Source organism: Macaca fascicularis, chromosome 17, assembly GCF_037993035.2.
Source record: "Macaca fascicularis isolate 582-1 chromosome 17, T2T-MFA8v1.1".
In the NCBI taxonomy this organism is placed as follows: Eukaryota; Metazoa; Chordata; class Mammalia; order Primates; family Cercopithecidae; genus Macaca; species Macaca fascicularis.
The window spans coordinates 8,159,116-8,176,250 of NC_088391.1; the positions used below are offsets into that span (position 1 = coordinate 8,159,116).

A 17,135-nucleotide genomic window follows, 5' to 3' on the forward strand; every position below is an offset into this window, starting at 1 on the left:
CACATGTTAATAATTAGAAGAAAACATTAACATATTGTCTTAAAATTTTTCATGTTTTGGAGTTTGGTATGATTATTAAGATACTATCTGTATGCATGTGAATGTATAATTTCTATGTGCTATAAAAATTATAGGTAACAAAGATTTTAAACTGATTAATTCATTTTCCCATCTTCAGTTTTCTCTTTTGCTACCTAAGCTATGTGAAAATCTCTTAATTACCTTAGGAGAATATGTCCTAACTTGTCTTCATATTTCAGTTCAGTTTAGAATTTATTAATTCTTATCCTACATTCTGTTTGCTGAGTTGAGGCTTTTTCTTGTCTAGGCTTTTATGAAGTTGAGTAAACTGATCATCTTTCTCTTAAGTATTATTTATTTTTCTTTCTTTTTTATTTTTCTTTCTGTTTTTAATTGCAAAACTTTCATTTTAAGGAAGATTCTTGAACAGGACACCTAAGATTTATTTTTGTGCCCTTCATTTTCCATATCTACTTGGCTTTCATATTATATCTATGAACTGTCTTCTATTTTCCTTTTTTTACTCTTGCCATCAGAGCCTCTTCCATGTGCTATTCAGACTAATTGGTCTACCCTTGCATTTCCTTTTTTGTACAATTACAAAAGTAATCTTAAGTATAGACCAAATCATGACTAAATTGTCATTAGAATAATTTCCAAGCCCCTTACCATGGCCCGAATAATCTGTTTTATATACCTATAATCTCATCTGTCATTCTTTCCCTTGGGTGCTCCGTTCTGGCCTTTTACTGACATTCCCCAAATAATGTAAAGCTCCTTTTGACTCATGTTCTCTGCATGTGTCGTTCCTCTCATTCCTCCCATGGCTGGTTCCTTCTCTTCTTCTTAGGTCCCTGCTAAAGTGTCACTTATAAAAAAAGTCCTTTGACTAACAACGTAAAGGAAGTTTCCCACCATTATTTTCCATCCTCTTCCCCTGTTTACTTCCTTAAAATAATCGAAGGTTTTATTAAAATACTGCCATCTTTCTTTTCTGATTAAATAGACCTAGTCCCTTTAACTCTACCTCATATAGGACCTCACTGTTTTATGAAATACATCTCCTGTTCTCTAAGAACATGTATTTGAACATGGTCAGCCTTTTCCCCATCTTTGTGCCTTTGCTTGGGCCTTTTGCTGCCTGGAAGGCTCTCATATTTATTGATTAGGTCAAATGTCTTTTTCTTAGAAGTCATTTCTACTTCTGTAGTCATTATAGTATCTCCCATTTCTTTGCTTTTATGGTGTGTTGAGTATCATAGTTTTTAAATATTTTTGTCTTTCTCTGATATATGTATATTTACACACACACACACACACACACACACACATGTATTTATTTTAGAGATAGGCTGTAGCCCAGGCTGGAGAGCAGTGGCTCGATTATAGCCCACTGCACCCTCAAACTCCTGGGCTCCTGCCTCACCCTCTGGAGAAGCTAGGACTAGAGGCACTCACCACCATGCCCGGCTGATGAAAAAAAAAATTTTTTTTTATAGAGTTGTGGTTGCTCCAGGCTGGTAGAAGTTGCTCCAGGCTGGTCAAACTCCTGGCCTCAAATGTTCCTCCTGCTTCTGCCTCCCAAAGTATTGGGATTACATACGTGAACCCCTGTGCATGGCCTTCATGTTAGTTTTATACGTATTTATTTCCTCCACTAAAGTTAAATGCTCCTGGGATATTTTATCCTTTATTGTGATCACATATGGAGAGCTACAGTTAAGTATTAAGATTGAACATTTTTAAGCATTTTAATGAGCTTTATGGTAGAATGTTAACTGTGAGTTTAGACCTAGGTTTTATTTGTTGGTATCTTCAATTTTTAGAATCTTGCTCAGTGCTTGATCTCATGCTGGTTCCAATGAGCTTTCATATATAGTTACAGATCAGAATCACATACAGTGCTTTGAAAATGTAAATTCTCTAGTCCCCATCTAGGACCTATTAAATCAGAAACACAGATTTGGAGCATCAGCCTTTATCTATATTTTAAAAAAATTCACAGGAGATTCTTTTTTTTTTTTTTTTTTTTTTGATACGGAGTCTCACTCTGTCGCCCGGGCTGGAGTACAGTGGCCGGATCTCAGCTCACTGCAAGCTCCGCCTCCTGGGTTTACGTCATTCTCCTGCAAGCTCCGCCTCCTGGATTTACATCATTCTCCTGCCTCAGCCTCCGGAGTAGCTGGGACTACAGGCGCCCGCCACCTCGCCCGGCTAGTTTTTTGTATTTTTTTAGTAGAGACGGGGTTTCACTGTGTTAGCCAGGATGGTCTCGATACAGGAGATTCTAACATATACCCCTTTACATCTAGAGTAAAAAGTGTTCAAAGTGCCAGAAAATTTGAAGGAAGGTAAATTTTATCTGATTTGAATGAGGGTATAAAGGAAAAAAGTTTCATGGAAGAGGAACTATTTGAGATGGTTTTTTAAGAAAGGATAAGTTTTTTTATCTGTTTTAAAAATAGGCGGTTGAGAATCAGTGAAGCTTGTTGTTTTTTCTATTTGTTTTAACCAGTTTCGCATAAAGACAAATGTTCTCAGTTAATGTTTAAAAATTAATTCAGTCTGAATTAGATAAAGACTAAACATCTGTGAAGAAAATCTCAGTTAGGCATGGTACCAAGCCATAGGCTTAGAGCAGGGTTCTTTTTATTTTTGTAGAGGTGGGGTCTCCCTTCATTGCCCAGCCTGGTCTTGAACTCCTGGACTCAAGCAATCCTGCTGCCTTGGCTTCTCAAAGCATTTTGTTTCGTTTGTTTTTCTTAAAAGTAAACAATACCTTGGTATCAGTGCATATTGGTTAAATACCAACTCTCTAAAAGTGATGATTTTGCATGACCATTTAGAATATTGAGATCATATGGATTCTTTTGTTTTACAGAGCTCAATCTTTGTATGCGGAGTTTCTTTTTGTTTTATCTTTTCAAATATTTATATCCAAAGAATATAATTTTGTTTTAAAATTAGAATTGTTAGGCAAGTGAAAACGTGGGCTGGAACATGGAAAAATTAATGGAAAATGGCCTAGAGGTAGACAGGTTTTTTTTTTTTACATGTTAAGTACCTGATGCTCTTCTTTTAAAATCTTGAACAGTTTTATTTGCCACCGGCTTCACAGAGTCTGGCACATTGTTTCTTGAGGGTTGTCAGAATGTGAGGAGAAGAAACTAGCAGGTAATAAGACTGGAAAGATGGGTTGGAACCTAACTGTATCACAGGAACTCAGAAATGAGCAGGCAACCAAACCTTAAGACTTAATTATCATTTCTGCCCCTAGAGAACCTGTGAACCAGGAGCACCAAAACTTAATTAGAGCTTAGAACATTAGTTTTCATACATTTTTTTAAAAATAGCAGCAGTACTCTTGTGAAGTCTTGTATAAACTCCCAACCCTAAAGTTACATAAAGCAGATAAAGCTGGAATTTACAGGTTCAGGTTTATTACAGTAACTCATAAAAGTTATTCAGTGAGAATAACAAGGCTATGTAGTATTTTATTGAATGCAATAGCTTGAAATTAGTGGGTGAAGAAGAATAACTTTGTATTCCTCAAGTTTCTTTTTTTATATTTTTAATCATATAGTAACATGAAAATCATGAATTCCATGGGTAAGTTGTGTACTCAGGTGTTCAAGTTTATCTGAGTGTATGTGCATTTATAAATAAAGTTATTGCAGAGTCACTACCTTCCTAATAAAAAAAAATCTGTGTATATGAACAAGGGTGATAAGAGAGAGGCTTTACCTTGAGGTCTGCATGAAACCCAACACAAATTAAGTATATTGATTGGTGTTGGTATGTTAAAACATGAATGCATATTAATTTGGACCTGCATTTGTGTGTTTTTATTTATTTAATAAATAGTGGAAAAGCGGATAAAAAGAAATTCAAATCAGGCATTTACAAAACCCCAAGGCATTGCTGGAAGCCTAAGGCTTAGTTAATACTGTTTTAAAATCGCTGCCATAGGTGGCCTGTTTCTCAGTAGGAGGGAATTTACCAGTACATGGGTTAAGGAGGCTGGGAAGGCTGCAGCTTTTCTTAGCTGAGATTCCTCATTTGAACCAAAGAATACAGAGAAGTGATATAAGCAATTATTTTGTCATTCTCCAAAGGGTAATATCTATCAGGTGGCATTATACAATGGGTGTTTAGCTCATTGGTGCTTAATCCCCCGGAACCCCTTTAGAAAGGTTGGGAAAGTGAGGAATCAATAAGGCGTTAAAAACCAAGCAACCAAACAAAAAAACCACTTAACCAAAATGTCAGATGCCTATATTCAAATGAGTACAATTTTCAAGACAATGCATGGTCACTACTATATTGTAATTCACAAGTCTGAGCTCTTAGGTACTGAGTTTATGACTGAGAATCAATATTTGTTCATGTTAGGCCGGGCATGGTGGCTCATGCCTGTAATCCCAGCACTTTGGGAGGCCGAGACTGGCGGATCATGAGGTCAGGAGATGGAGACCATCCTGGCTAACACGGTGAAACCCCATCTCTACTAAAAATACAAAAAGTTAGCTGGCCTGGTGGCGGGCGCCTGTAGTCCAGCTACTCAGGAAGCTGAGCCAGGAGAATGGCGTGAACCCGGGAGGCGGAGCTTGCAGTGAGCCGAGATCGTGCCACTGCACTCCAGCCTGGGCGACAGAGTGAGACTCCGTCTCAAAAAAAAGAAAGAAAAAAAGAGATTTGTTCATGTTAAAACTTGGAAATGAGAAAGATATATTTTGATTAGGATATATTTTCATTTGATTAATAGCATTGATATTTTTTTTAATGAAAAGTTGTATTGGCCACCGTCATGATTCTGTCTGGGTGCAGGCTTGAGTAATGAGTTTATTTTGTAAACAAACAAAAACTTTCAATCTAATTCATACAAAAGGAAGAATGATGTTTCAGTGTTCTGAAATTAGCTTGAGCTCTTTAGTTCCTTTTCTTATTTTTCCCCCTTTTTTTCCATAATAGTGTATTATTATAGACAAAACCACTAAGTCATAAAATGGGAAGGTTCCCTTGTTTTGTTAAGGCATATCTTGAAGCTCAAAGGCTATGCATGTTGATTTTTTTTTGGTTTTAGACATAATAAGGAAGGCAAGTCACTATTTCAGGTCTTGAAACAGAACATGTTCCTCTTTTTAATCTTTTGATTGAGAATATTTTATTTAACAAGTGAATCAGAACCTTGAATTTAAGGAATTATGTAACACTTCACTAGTTGATTATGTATGCCCTTAAGCAAAGCTACTCTAGACATCCAAACTGCTTCTGGGTGGAGACTTTTAATTCCCCCCCAATCCTCCCACACACACTAGGAAAGTAACCACCTTTTCAAAGATAAAATACAACAAAACAAAAATAGCTTTGGCCCTTGCAATACTTTCCATTTATGTTCCCTTCATATTTCTTCCCAGTGAGAAGCCATATGGTTTGTGCTATAGCTTTTCCTGAAAACTTTGTTAGCTATTTGACAGTCTCACTGTAACTGAGTGAAAGCTTTAATCAAGAACTGCCCGTGACATATAGATGCCTTCGGTTCATTGGCTACTTCTGTAGTTGAAAGGAAGTTGAACCCAAGTTTGCCCTTTCTACTTGGGTGTTGAAAGAGCTTATGAGCAGTAGCTGTTCTGATTTTTGTTGGTTGTTTTCTCTAGGGAACAAGCTACCCTCTGAGTCAGCACTGGACTTGAAGATAAATCCTACAATTCATGAAACTGACTGATTCGACTAAAGGATGGATAGTTTGGGCAGCGTTGGACAGCTCTATGAGGGGTCTGTTTGTTTAACTGAAGGGATTGTTGAGTTCAGCAACTTTTAACTCCCCTAATCATAAGGGGTTGCTGTTGTGAAAACAGGGTTTGTGAAGGAATCAGTTCTGGCAATTAACATCAGTATTCTTACTGACTTCGTTTTCATTTTATTGTCAAACTTCGTTGAACAATTCTTTAAAGTGGAGAAATTTTACTGCTTTTTTTGCCAGCAAGAAATTGTATGTACTGAGAGGTCAGCATAGAAGCTTTGCAGTCTGCTTATGAATCCAAGTTTTTGTTTTTTTTAATATATGAGATTATAAACATTTCTCTCAAGTAAACCTTTTGACACTTGGATTATTTAGTCTTTGCAAAGGTAGTATGCATTTGTGGCTTAGAATTTTTAAGATTTATGGAAGTTAATTTGAATATTAAATATTTTACTAGTTTAGTGAATATATTTTGGCTTATGGCTGACATGCTTTTTAGATAACTATTTTATTAATAAGATATTAATTTTTACCCTAAAACTTCACAGACTTTTAAAAATCAATCTTTGAGGAAATAAGATTTATTATAATGTTTAATTATATGGATTTTTAATCTGAAACCTGAGGGATTTAAGCTACAGAATAAAAATCTTCATACCCTAATTTTCTGGGCCATAATTATGCAGGGATACAGTGGATTGTCTTTTTGAAGATAAAATATGCTGTGGGATAACATAGGAAATCCCGAAGCTGTGTCTGTGTAGTAACACATAATTTTGTTATTTAAGCATGAAAAGATTGTAAATGTATAAATTTTATTTTAATCATTTGAAAGTTGGTATGATTGAAAATAATGTAGGCATAATAATAGTATTACCTAGCCGGTATTTGAGTAGATTATTTGAATATCTTTGATTGATTAGGCTGGAAGTACAAATAGTCATCCATCATGGCAGAGTTTAGAAAATTGGGCTGTAGACAAATGAGTTTGCAGAAAATTCAACTTTCGCTCCATTAGCTGCATGATTCTTATTACCTTGTTAAGCTTGATACTTTTGATTAAGAACATTTTTTGCCAGATTTGATATTCTCTGCAAGGTTGAATTTGATTGAAAAAATGAAATTATTTTGAGGAAAGAAGTAAAGGCTAGTATTATTTTAGTGTTTACTTTCTGATTCTATTGATTTTCTGATGGTGAAGTGGTTGGTTTTATATTGTACACTCTATTCTGGAATGAGAGCCACGTTTAAAACATACATATGCCTATGGCTTGTTTATCCGAGTCACATCTTTATTTGTGTCCACTTCTAAATTTTCCTTTTTGGCTGGGTGTGGTGGCCCATGCCTGTTATCCCAACACTTTGCAGGGGGCCGAGGCGACAAGGTTGCTTGAGTCCAGAGTTCGAGACCAACCTAGGCAACATGTTGAGACCCTGTCTCTACAAAAAATACACAGATGAGCCAAGGGTAGTGGCATGTGCTGGTGATCCAAGCTACTAGGGAGGCTGAGACAGTATATAATTGCTTGAGCCTGGAAAGTCGAGGCTTCAGTGAGCCCTGTTGGTGCCACTGCAGTCCAGTCTGGGCAACAGAGTGAGACCCTGTTTTAGAAAAAGGAGAAAAGAATAAAGAAAGTTCTCTTCAGTAGAAGGCTGTGCTTACATACAGTATATAGTCATCTAGAGCTTGGGAATTTTTTTGACTAGGTTCTTAGCCTCAATTGCAAATAACGCTATGATATTCAAACTTTAATTGCAATAGTAATTATGCTGAAATACCTTCCTTAAACTCAGTTTCTTCTGCTGCTTAGAAGAGCCAGTGATAGAAATGGTGTAAGGAACAAAGCTTGTCTCTGAAGCACTGAAATAACAAGTGTTGGTGGCAGGGGTGGGGGTTGTGAGGGAGGCTTCGTTGAACTCAACTTTGGATAATTTATTTCTACTCTTTGAATCATCAGGAAAGTCAAAGAAGAGACTTTATTAATTCTTAACATGTTTAGGACTCAGAATTTGGGGATATAAACATAGTATCTGTTTTGGGCTATAACTATGTATTCTTTAATTTTGGGGGGGTGATTTGGGGAATTTGGTTAAAAATGAATAAAGAAGTATTTGTAGTAGTGCATTTTTTTGTATTTTGATTATGATTGTATAAGTTCCTTAGTATGATTTTTCTCATGGCAGAAGCCCCAGATATTGGCCTTGTTATTAAGAAGATAATGCTTCCCATGTTCTCAAGTCATCTATCTGTTCAAGATGACATATGTTTTATTTCTAATCTAAATCATTATCTTCAATGTAGTTAGACATGACAATTTATTATTGAGGATTTAGTTTGGTTATTGGAACTTCATTAAAACTATTTGTGTAACCTAGGTTTACTCAGATTGCATTGACCTAGAAAAAGTAACACATATTAGAGTAATAAGACTGTCAGAAGAATGTCCTTCACCCCAGATGCCTTTACATTCCTCTGTTTCTCTCATAGTGTCTAGTGGGTTGTTACATGTTTGCTTTTATTGACTGACATACATGCTGCTTGATAGCATGATCATTTACTTTTCCTCTGCCCCCAGCTTTTTGTTATACTGAGTACTTCCGTGATGGCCTTTGTTATTCCAGGAAATTTGATAATGATAGCTATTGCTGTATTTAGCATCTTGGTTGTTGGTACCAAGGAAAGAGGAGATCTTCACCTCTATATCCATTTCTTTTCAACAAAATTATATTTTGAATAATTTCCCATCTACACAGCTTGCCATTTACATGTGTAGATGGGAATACAGAGAGGATTAAGGCACAGTTCTTCCCCATGGAACAGCTGAATCACATGTGGTATTTGCAGCAAAAAGAAGAACAAAGTGATGGGAATAATTTTTAGATATGGGTGTCAAGAAAATCTTCATCAAGTAAGAAGATATTTCAGAAGGATGAACTAGAATTTACTGTGCGGTTGAGGTTTAGAGTATTTGGTGTTGGCAAGTACAGTTGTTGATGATGTATGAGAGAAGGGAGAAGCTTTTTTGATGTGTGGGTACATGAAGCATCATGGTGTCTTCAGAGAAGCTGTATTGATCTTTAGAGAATTTGAAAAGAATCCTCATTACAATATTGTCTTTCAATCTCTGAACACGGAGGGGTTCTCCCTCTCCAGCTGTTTCCAGGTTGTCTTTAATGTCTTTCCACAAAGTTTTGTAATTACTCATGTTTAGGTCTTATACATATTTTGTTAGATTTATTTTGTATCTTTATACAGGATGCTTTGTAGTACTCACTGGTATCATAATTGGTGTCTTTAAAAAAATCTTTTAAATGGATTATTTCTGGTGTTTAGATATGTGATACACTTTTGTATTTGGTCACCCTGATAAACTTTTATTGCGTGTATTTTATAGATTCTTGTATTTGGACGATGGCAAACAATGATAGGTTCATTTCTTCCCTTCCAGCCTTTTTTCCAGCTATCTTGTGTTGGCTAGGGCCTTTAGTATAATGTTATAGAGAAGTGCTCATAGTTGATATTTTTGTCTTGTTACTGATTTTACAAAGAATGTTTTTAATATTTCCCTGTTTAGGATGATCTTCACTCTGGAATCTCAGACGCGCTTGATTTGTATACACTTTTTAACTTTTCTGGTTGAAGCAAATGTTTCCTCCAGATTTTACTGGAATGGATTTAAAACCTTGACACTAATTCATGAGGCCTTTATTCAGTGACTCTTATAGGCCAAAAACATAAGCGAGACAAGAATTTTCACTTTTATGGAATTCACAGTTTTTATTTTTCATTTGTGTCTGTCTTCGTTTGAATTACTTACACTTTGAATTATTTACCATTATCATAATGAAAATGTTTTAATGGGTAGGTGTTGCTACATTGACTTAAAAAGATACCAGAAGTCTACGACAGTGTTTATATTCCACATACCCTTTTTTTTTTTTTTTTTTTTTTTTTGAGACGGAGTCTCGCTCTGTCGCCCAGCCCAGGCTGGAGTGCAGTGGCGCGATCTCGGCTCACTGCAAGCTCCGCCTCCCGGGTTCACGCCATTCTCCTGCCTCAGCCTCCCGAGTAGCTGGGACTACAGGCGCCCACAACCGCGCCCGGCTAATTTTTTGTAATTTTTAGTAGAGACGGGGTTTCACCGTGGTCTCGATCTCCTGACCTTGTGATCCGCCCGCCTCGGCCTCCCAAAGTGCTGGGATTACAGGCGTGAGCCACCGCGCCCGGCCGTACACATACCCTTTTAATAATGGTCTAATTAAACTTATTTTTATCTATGCCAGTCTGAGAAGAGGCCAACAGTGAGCCACGTTTCATTTGTATCTCTTTAGTTCTTGGTTCTTTTTTTTTTTTTTTGAGACAGAGTTTTGCTGTCACCCAGGCTGGAGTGCAGTGGTGCGATCTCGGCTCACTGTAAACTGCGCCTCCCAGATTCCAGGGATTCTCCTGCCTCAGCCTCCTGACTGGCTGGGATCACAGGTGCGTGCTACCATGCCCAGCTAACTTTTGTATTTTTAGTAGGGACGGGATTTCACCATGTTGGTCAGGCTGGTCTCGGACTCCTGACCTCGTGATCTGTCCGCCTTGGCCTCCCAAAGTGCTGGGATTACAGGCGTGAGCTACCGCGCCCAGCCTAATTCTTTCTTTAAAACATAAAATCTTTCGGAAAAGATGCATCTTTTTAATTAGCATCAGACATGAGCATCTTTTTATGTTTGAGGTATTTTTCTTTTCTGCCAACTGGCTAGTTGTATAACTTGTTCATTTTTCACTGCTTACTTTCTGTTTATGATTTTAAGAACTATATGTTAAACAGACTAGCCCTTTATTAAGTGTTGCAGATATCTTTTTTTGTTCTGCAGCAATTTTTGTCAGTTTTTGTCTCTTGAAGAAGTTAAATTGATGAACATTTTATTTTTTGACCTTTGAATTTTGTTTCTTCGTAACAGCATATTTTTAAAAATAGTTCTTTTATTTTAAACTCTTAAATATTTAATCTGAATATTCATGTAAAATTTATGTGGGTGTAATGAATGAAAGGGAAATTCACTTTTTTGATTTTATCTATATAACCATTTGTTTGTTCACTTCATTGTTTAGTGATAGCAAGTTGTTACATCTGATTATTGGACAGGTCATCTCCTCCCTTGAAGTCTGAAGTACAGCCTTTATGTTATACTTATTTTATATATATATATATATTTTTATATACATTTATATATATTTATATATATATATTTGAGATCGGTTTTGGTGTCCTGTTCTTTTGCACTGTTCATATGAGCCTCTATCAAACATCTATCTTCGTTACTGTAGGTTTGATCATTTTTTAGTGTCTAATGGTGTTATGGCCCACTTTTTTCTTCTTAATTTTTTATCTTTTGTTTTTTTCTTTTAAATTTTCTTCAATTTCATCCTTAATTGTTTTTCTTTTCTTCAGTAATTTTTTTTTCCTGGCTATTCTTGATGCTTTTTTTCCTCCACATAGGTATAATTAGCTTGGCTAATATTTTTATTTTATTTTATTTATTTTATTTTATTTTATTTTTGAGATGGAGTCTCACTCTGTCGCCCAGGCTAGAGTGCAATGGCGCTATCTTGGCTCACTGCAATGTCCGCCTCCTGGGTTCAAGCGATTTTCCTGCTTCAGCCTCCTTAGTAGCTGGGATTACAGGCACCCGCCACCACACCCGGCTAATTTTTGCATTTTTAGTTGAGACAGGGTTTCACCATGTTGGTGAGACTGGTCTTGAACTCCTGACCTCATGATCCGCCCACCTCAGCCTCCCAAAGTGCTGGGATTACAGGCGTGAGCCCAGCCAGCTTGGCTAATATTTTTAAATCCTGTTGGTATTTTTATTGAGCTAGCATCATAATTTTAGATTATTTTAGGGTAGAAGTGACATCTTTATAACAAATAAGTATGGGTGTTTATTCCCGTTTGTTTAAGTAATCCGTTATTTCTGTCAGTAGGTTTTTGTGTTTTCTTCATAGGGGTCTTACACAGTTCTAGTTGTTTGTATCTACAGATTTTATCTTTTTTGTTGCTGCTAGTAAATGTAAATGGGTTCCTTTTTTTTTTTTAAACATTGTATTTCATTGTCCCACCAACACCCCTCTCACATTTGATTAATAGTTTTCTTGGTCCTTTTGATCCCTCTACCATACCCCTAGGCAGTGATTTGAATATTAATTTTTTAATTGAGATATAATTCACATACCATAAAATCAATCCTTTTAAAGTATGTAATTCAGTAGGTTTTAATATATCAAAAGATCATGAAACCATTACCATTCAAATTCCATAGCATTTTCATTGCCCCAAAAGGAAACTTAGTATCTGTTAACTGACACTTCTCATTTTTCTCTTTCTTCATTCCCTGAAAACCACTAATCTATTTTCTGACATTTTATAGATTTACCTATTCTGGACATTTCATATAAATAGAATCATATAATATGTGACTTTTTTATGTCTAGCCTCTTTGAGCTGATGTTTTCAAGGTTCATCCATGTTGTAGTATATGTCAGTATTTCCTTCCTTTTTATTGGTGAATAATGTTCTATTATGTAGATATATCATGTTTTGTTTACCACTTATCCATTGATAGACATTTGGGTTATTTCCACTTTTTGGTAATTAACGCATAATGCTACTATGAGCATTCATGTACAAGTTTTTGTGCGAACCTATGTTTTTAGTGCTCTTCGGTAATACACAATTCGGAATCACAATTCCATTGCTAGGGTCATAGCAATTGATTATAGCCATCCTAGTGTGTATGAAACAGTGTATTATTGGGGTTTTGATTTCTGTGTCCCTAATGACTAAAGATTTTGAGGAGTTTTCCATGTGCTTATTGGCCATTTGTATGTGTTCTTCGGAAGAAATGTCTATTCAAATCCTTTGCCCTGTTTTAAATTTACTTGTTTGATTCTTTTAAATCATTGTGTGGTTTTTATATTCTTCTTCATACTAGACCTGTTTTTTTTTTCAATTGATACATAATAGCTGTACATAATTTGCCGGTATGTGTGTTATTTTGATACATGCATACAATGATCAAATCAGAGAAATTGGGATAGCCATTACCTCAAACATTTGTATTGGGAATATTTCACTTCTTCTAGCTATTTTGAATTATACAACAAATTGTTAACTGTAGTCACCTGCTATACTATTGAACCCTAAATCTTATTCCTTCTAAACGTATTTTTGTACCTGTTAACTAACCTCTTCAGTCCCCCACCCACCAATACTTCCCAACTTCTGGTAACCACCAGTTTACTTTCTATCTCTATGAGATCTACTGTCTAAGCTCCTGCGTATGAGCAAGAACATGCAGTGTTTATTTTCCTGTTCCTGGCCTTATTTCACTTAACATAATGATCTCTGGTACCATCTATATTGCTGAAAATGACAGGATGTCATTTTTTTTTTTATGACCGAAGAATATTTTGTTGTATGCATGTATCACATGTTCTTTATTCATTCATCCATTAATGGACACTTCAGTTGACTCTCTGTCTTGGCTATTGTGAATAGTCCTGCAATAAACGTGGGAATGTAGATATCTCTTCTACATACTGACTTTTCTCTTTGTATAAACCCAGCAGCAGTGGGATTGCTGGATCATATGGCAGTTCTGTTTTTAGTTTTTTTGAGGAACCTGCATATTGTTTTCCATAGTGGCTGTACTCGTTTTCATTCCCATCAATAGTATACCGATGTTCTCCTTTCTCGTATCCTCACCAGTATTCATTATTTTTGTCTTTTTGATAAAAGCCACTTCAACTGGGGTAATATGATCTCATTGTGGTTTTGATTTCCTTTTCCCTGATGATTAATAATTCTGGACTTTTTTCATATAACTTGGTCATTTGTTTGTCTTTTTTTGAGAAATGTCTGTCCTGATCTTTTGCCTATTTTAAAATCAGACTATTTGGATTTATTTATTTATTTATTTTTGCTATTGAGATGTTTGAGTTCTTTATACTAATCATTAATTTCCTGATGAAGGGATAGTGTGCATATATATTCTCTCATTCTGCAAATTGTCTTCACTTTGTTGATTGTTTCCTTTGCTGTGCAGATACTTTTTAGTCTAATATAGCCCCATTTGTCTATTTTTGCTTTTGTTGCCTATGCTTTTGAGATCTTACCCAAAATATCTTTGCCCAGATTAATGTCCTGAAGGGTTTTCCCAGTGTTTTTATCCTAATAGTTTCAAGCCTTAAATTTAAGTCTTTAATCCATTTTGATTTGACCTTTGCATATGGTAAGAGAAAGGGACATAACTTCATTCTCTGCATGTAGTTATCCAGTTTCCCAAACACCATTTATTGAAGAGACTGTCTTTTCCCCAATATGTGTTCTTAGCACCTTTCTGGAAAATTAGTTGCCTATAAATATGTGAATTTATTTCAAGTTCCCTGTTCTGTTCCATTGGTCTGTGTGTCTGCTTTTATGCAGGTACCGTACTGTTTCGGTTACTGTGACTTTGTAACATATTTTGAAGCAAGTAGTAGATGTTTCGTGCTTTGTTAGTTTTGCTCAGAATGCTTTGGCTGTTAAGATTTTTGTAGTTTCATATGAATTTTGGATTGTTTTTTTCTGTTTATGCAAAGAATGTCCTTGATATTTTGATAGATTGTGTTGAATCTGTCGATTGCTTTGGGTAGTAGTAACATTTTAACAATATTAATTCTTCCAATTCATGAGCATGGCATATCTTTCACTCTTTTTGTGTCCTCTTCAGTTTCTTTCGTCAGTGTTTTATAGTTTTGCTTATAGGGATCTTTCACTACTTTGGTTAAATTTATTCCTAGATATTTTATATTTTTTGTAGCTATTGTAGATGGGATTGCTTTCTTGATCTCTTCTTCAGGTTGTTCACTGTTGGCATATATAAATGATACTGGTTTTTTTAAGTTGGTTTCCTGAAACTTTTACTAAGTTTGTTTATCACTTTTGACAGTTTTTGGGTGGAGTCTTTTGGTGTTTCTAAATCTAATACCATGTTGTCTACAAACAAGGATGATTAGATTTAGATTTTTCCTTTCCAATCTGGTTACCTTTGTTTTTTTTTCTCTTGCCTAATTGCTGTGGCTAGGACTTCCAGTACTATATTGAATAAAAGTGATGAAAATGGGCATCCTTGTCTTGTTCCAGATCTTAGAGGAAAGGCTTTTTTTTTTTTTTTTTTAAGACGGGGTCTCACTCTGTCACTCAGACTGGAGTTCAGTGGTACAATCTTGGCTCACTGCAACCTCCGCCTCCTGGGCTCAAGCAATCCTCCCACCTGAGCCTCCTCCTGAGTAGCTGGGACTACAGGTGCACACCACCATGCCCTAATTTTTTGAATTTTTAGTAGAAATGGAGTTTTGCCATGTTGTTCAGGCTGGTTTCAAGTTCCTGAGCTCAAACGATCTTCCTGTCTTGGCGTCCCAAAGTGCTGGGCTTTTAATTGTTCTCATTCAATGTGGTGTTAGCTGTGGGTTTGTCATATATTAACTTTTATTGTTTTGATGTAAGTTTCTTTTTTACCCAGTTTGTTGTGAGTTTTTATCATAAAGGGATGTTAAATATTGTCAAATATTTTTTCAACATCTATTGAACTGACCATCGCATATTAGACCTTTATTAAATATATGATTTGCAAATATTTTCTCCTATTTTGTGAGTTGCCTTTTCACTTTCTTGATAGTTTCCTATGAGTTACAAAAAGTTTTAAATTTTGATGAAGCCTGATTAAAAAAATGTTTTTGGTTGCTTGTGCCTTATTTGTCCTATCTTTTATTTATTTATTTGTTTGTTATTTATTTCTTGCATCTGCTCCACTGGCAGTATTTGTCATATCTTAAGCAGCCATTGCTCGACTAAAAGTCACAATGGTTTATACCTATGTTTTTTTTTGTTGTGTTTTGTACATATAGGTTTTTGACTCATTTTGAAGTAATTTTTGTGTATGGTATGAAATTAGGTGTTGGATATTACATATTATGTTTCTGTTTCACATGGTCACCACTAGATTTTTACCGTTCATTCTTTAAGTATGGAATCGTTGAAGAGATGGGCAGTAAAAATATTAATACAAGATTTTTATTTATTTTTTTTGAGATGAAGTCTCTCTCAGTTGCCCAGGCTGGAGTATAGTGGCGTGACCTCGGCTCACCGCAACCTTCGCCTCCTGGGTTCAAATGATTCTCCTGCGTCAGCCTCCCGAGTAGCTGGGACTACAGGTGCCCGCCACCACGCCTGGCTAATTTTTTGTATTTTTAGCAGAGATGGGGTTTCACCATGTTGGCCATTCTGGTCTCGAACTCCTGACCTTAAGTGATCTACCCGCCTCAGCCTGCCAAAGTGCAGGAATTATAGGCGTGAGCCACCGCGCCTGGCCAATACAAGAATTTTTAGTGACTTTGAGCCTTCCTGTCCCCCTTCAGTGTTTTAGTTGTCTAGAATTTTAGTTATACTTTGACTTTTATTATTCTTTTACTGTTAGTGCTTATTCAGATTTTCTCACATATTCTGACATTCCATGCCTTTTAAGGGGGGAATTTCCTTTTTAGTGAAGTTGATCGTTTAATAGTTCTTTCACCATGGAGATGCGAGTGACAAACCTTAAACGTGTCTTTCTCTCTTCATTTGTAGATTGTATATAAATTTCAAGTAGACAGTTATCTTTTCTCCGTTGAAAATTTCATTGTTTAGTGTTGCTGATAGTTAGCGTATTTTTCTTTCGTTAGATCATTTGTCTCTTTTCTGGTAACTTTTAAGATTTTCTCTTTGTCTTTCGCATGCTACATTTTTGCGTAATTGGTAGAAAGGACTTATTTTACTCAGAACTTTTTTTTTAAACAGCATCTGTCTGTCACCCAGGCCTGAGTGCAGTGGCACGATCATAGCTCACTTCACCCTCTTCCTCCCTGGGCTCCAGCAATCTTTCCACCTCAGCCTCTTGAGTAGCTGGGACTACAGAGGCATACCATGTCTGGTTTATTTTTATTTTATTTTATTTTATTTTATTTTATTTTACTTTAGTTTAGTTTAGTCTAGTCTAGTCTAGTCTACTCTAGTTTAGTTTAGTTTAGTTTTTGAGATGGAGTTTCACTCTTGTCATCCAGGCTGGAACAGTGGTGTGACCCCTGCTCACTGCAACCTCTGCCTTGCGGGTTCAGGTGATTCTCCTGCCTCAGCCTCCCAAGTAGCTGGCATTACAGACATATGCCACCATGTTTGGCTAATTTTTATATTTTTAGTTGAGACGGGGGTTCACCATGTTGGCCAGGCTGGTCTCGAACTCCTGACCTCAGGTGATCCACCTGCCTCGGCCTCCCAAAGTGTTGGAATTACAGGCGTGAGCCACC

The 17,135-nt window shown here is 36.2% G+C and overlaps 1 protein-coding gene across 11 annotated transcripts in view; it reads left to right on the forward strand.

Moving 5' to 3' along the window:
* The window catches only part of PAN3 (poly(A) specific ribonuclease subunit PAN3), a 158,932-nt gene that overhangs the window by 97,191 nt on the left and 44,606 nt on the right, over positions 1-17,135 (forward strand). For 3 of the 11 annotated variants that reach the window (XM_074021786.1, XM_074021787.1, XM_074021788.1), the window contains one exon: positions 5,679-5,796. The exons of the other annotated variants lie outside the window; for them this stretch is intronic. In XM_074021786.1, the coding sequence (XP_073877887.1) occupies positions 5,733-5,796 (64 nt within the window). In that variant the 5' untranslated portion in view covers positions 5,679-5,732. The remainder of the gene's footprint in view (positions 1-5,678; positions 5,797-17,135) is intronic. 11 annotated transcript variants of the gene reach the window in all.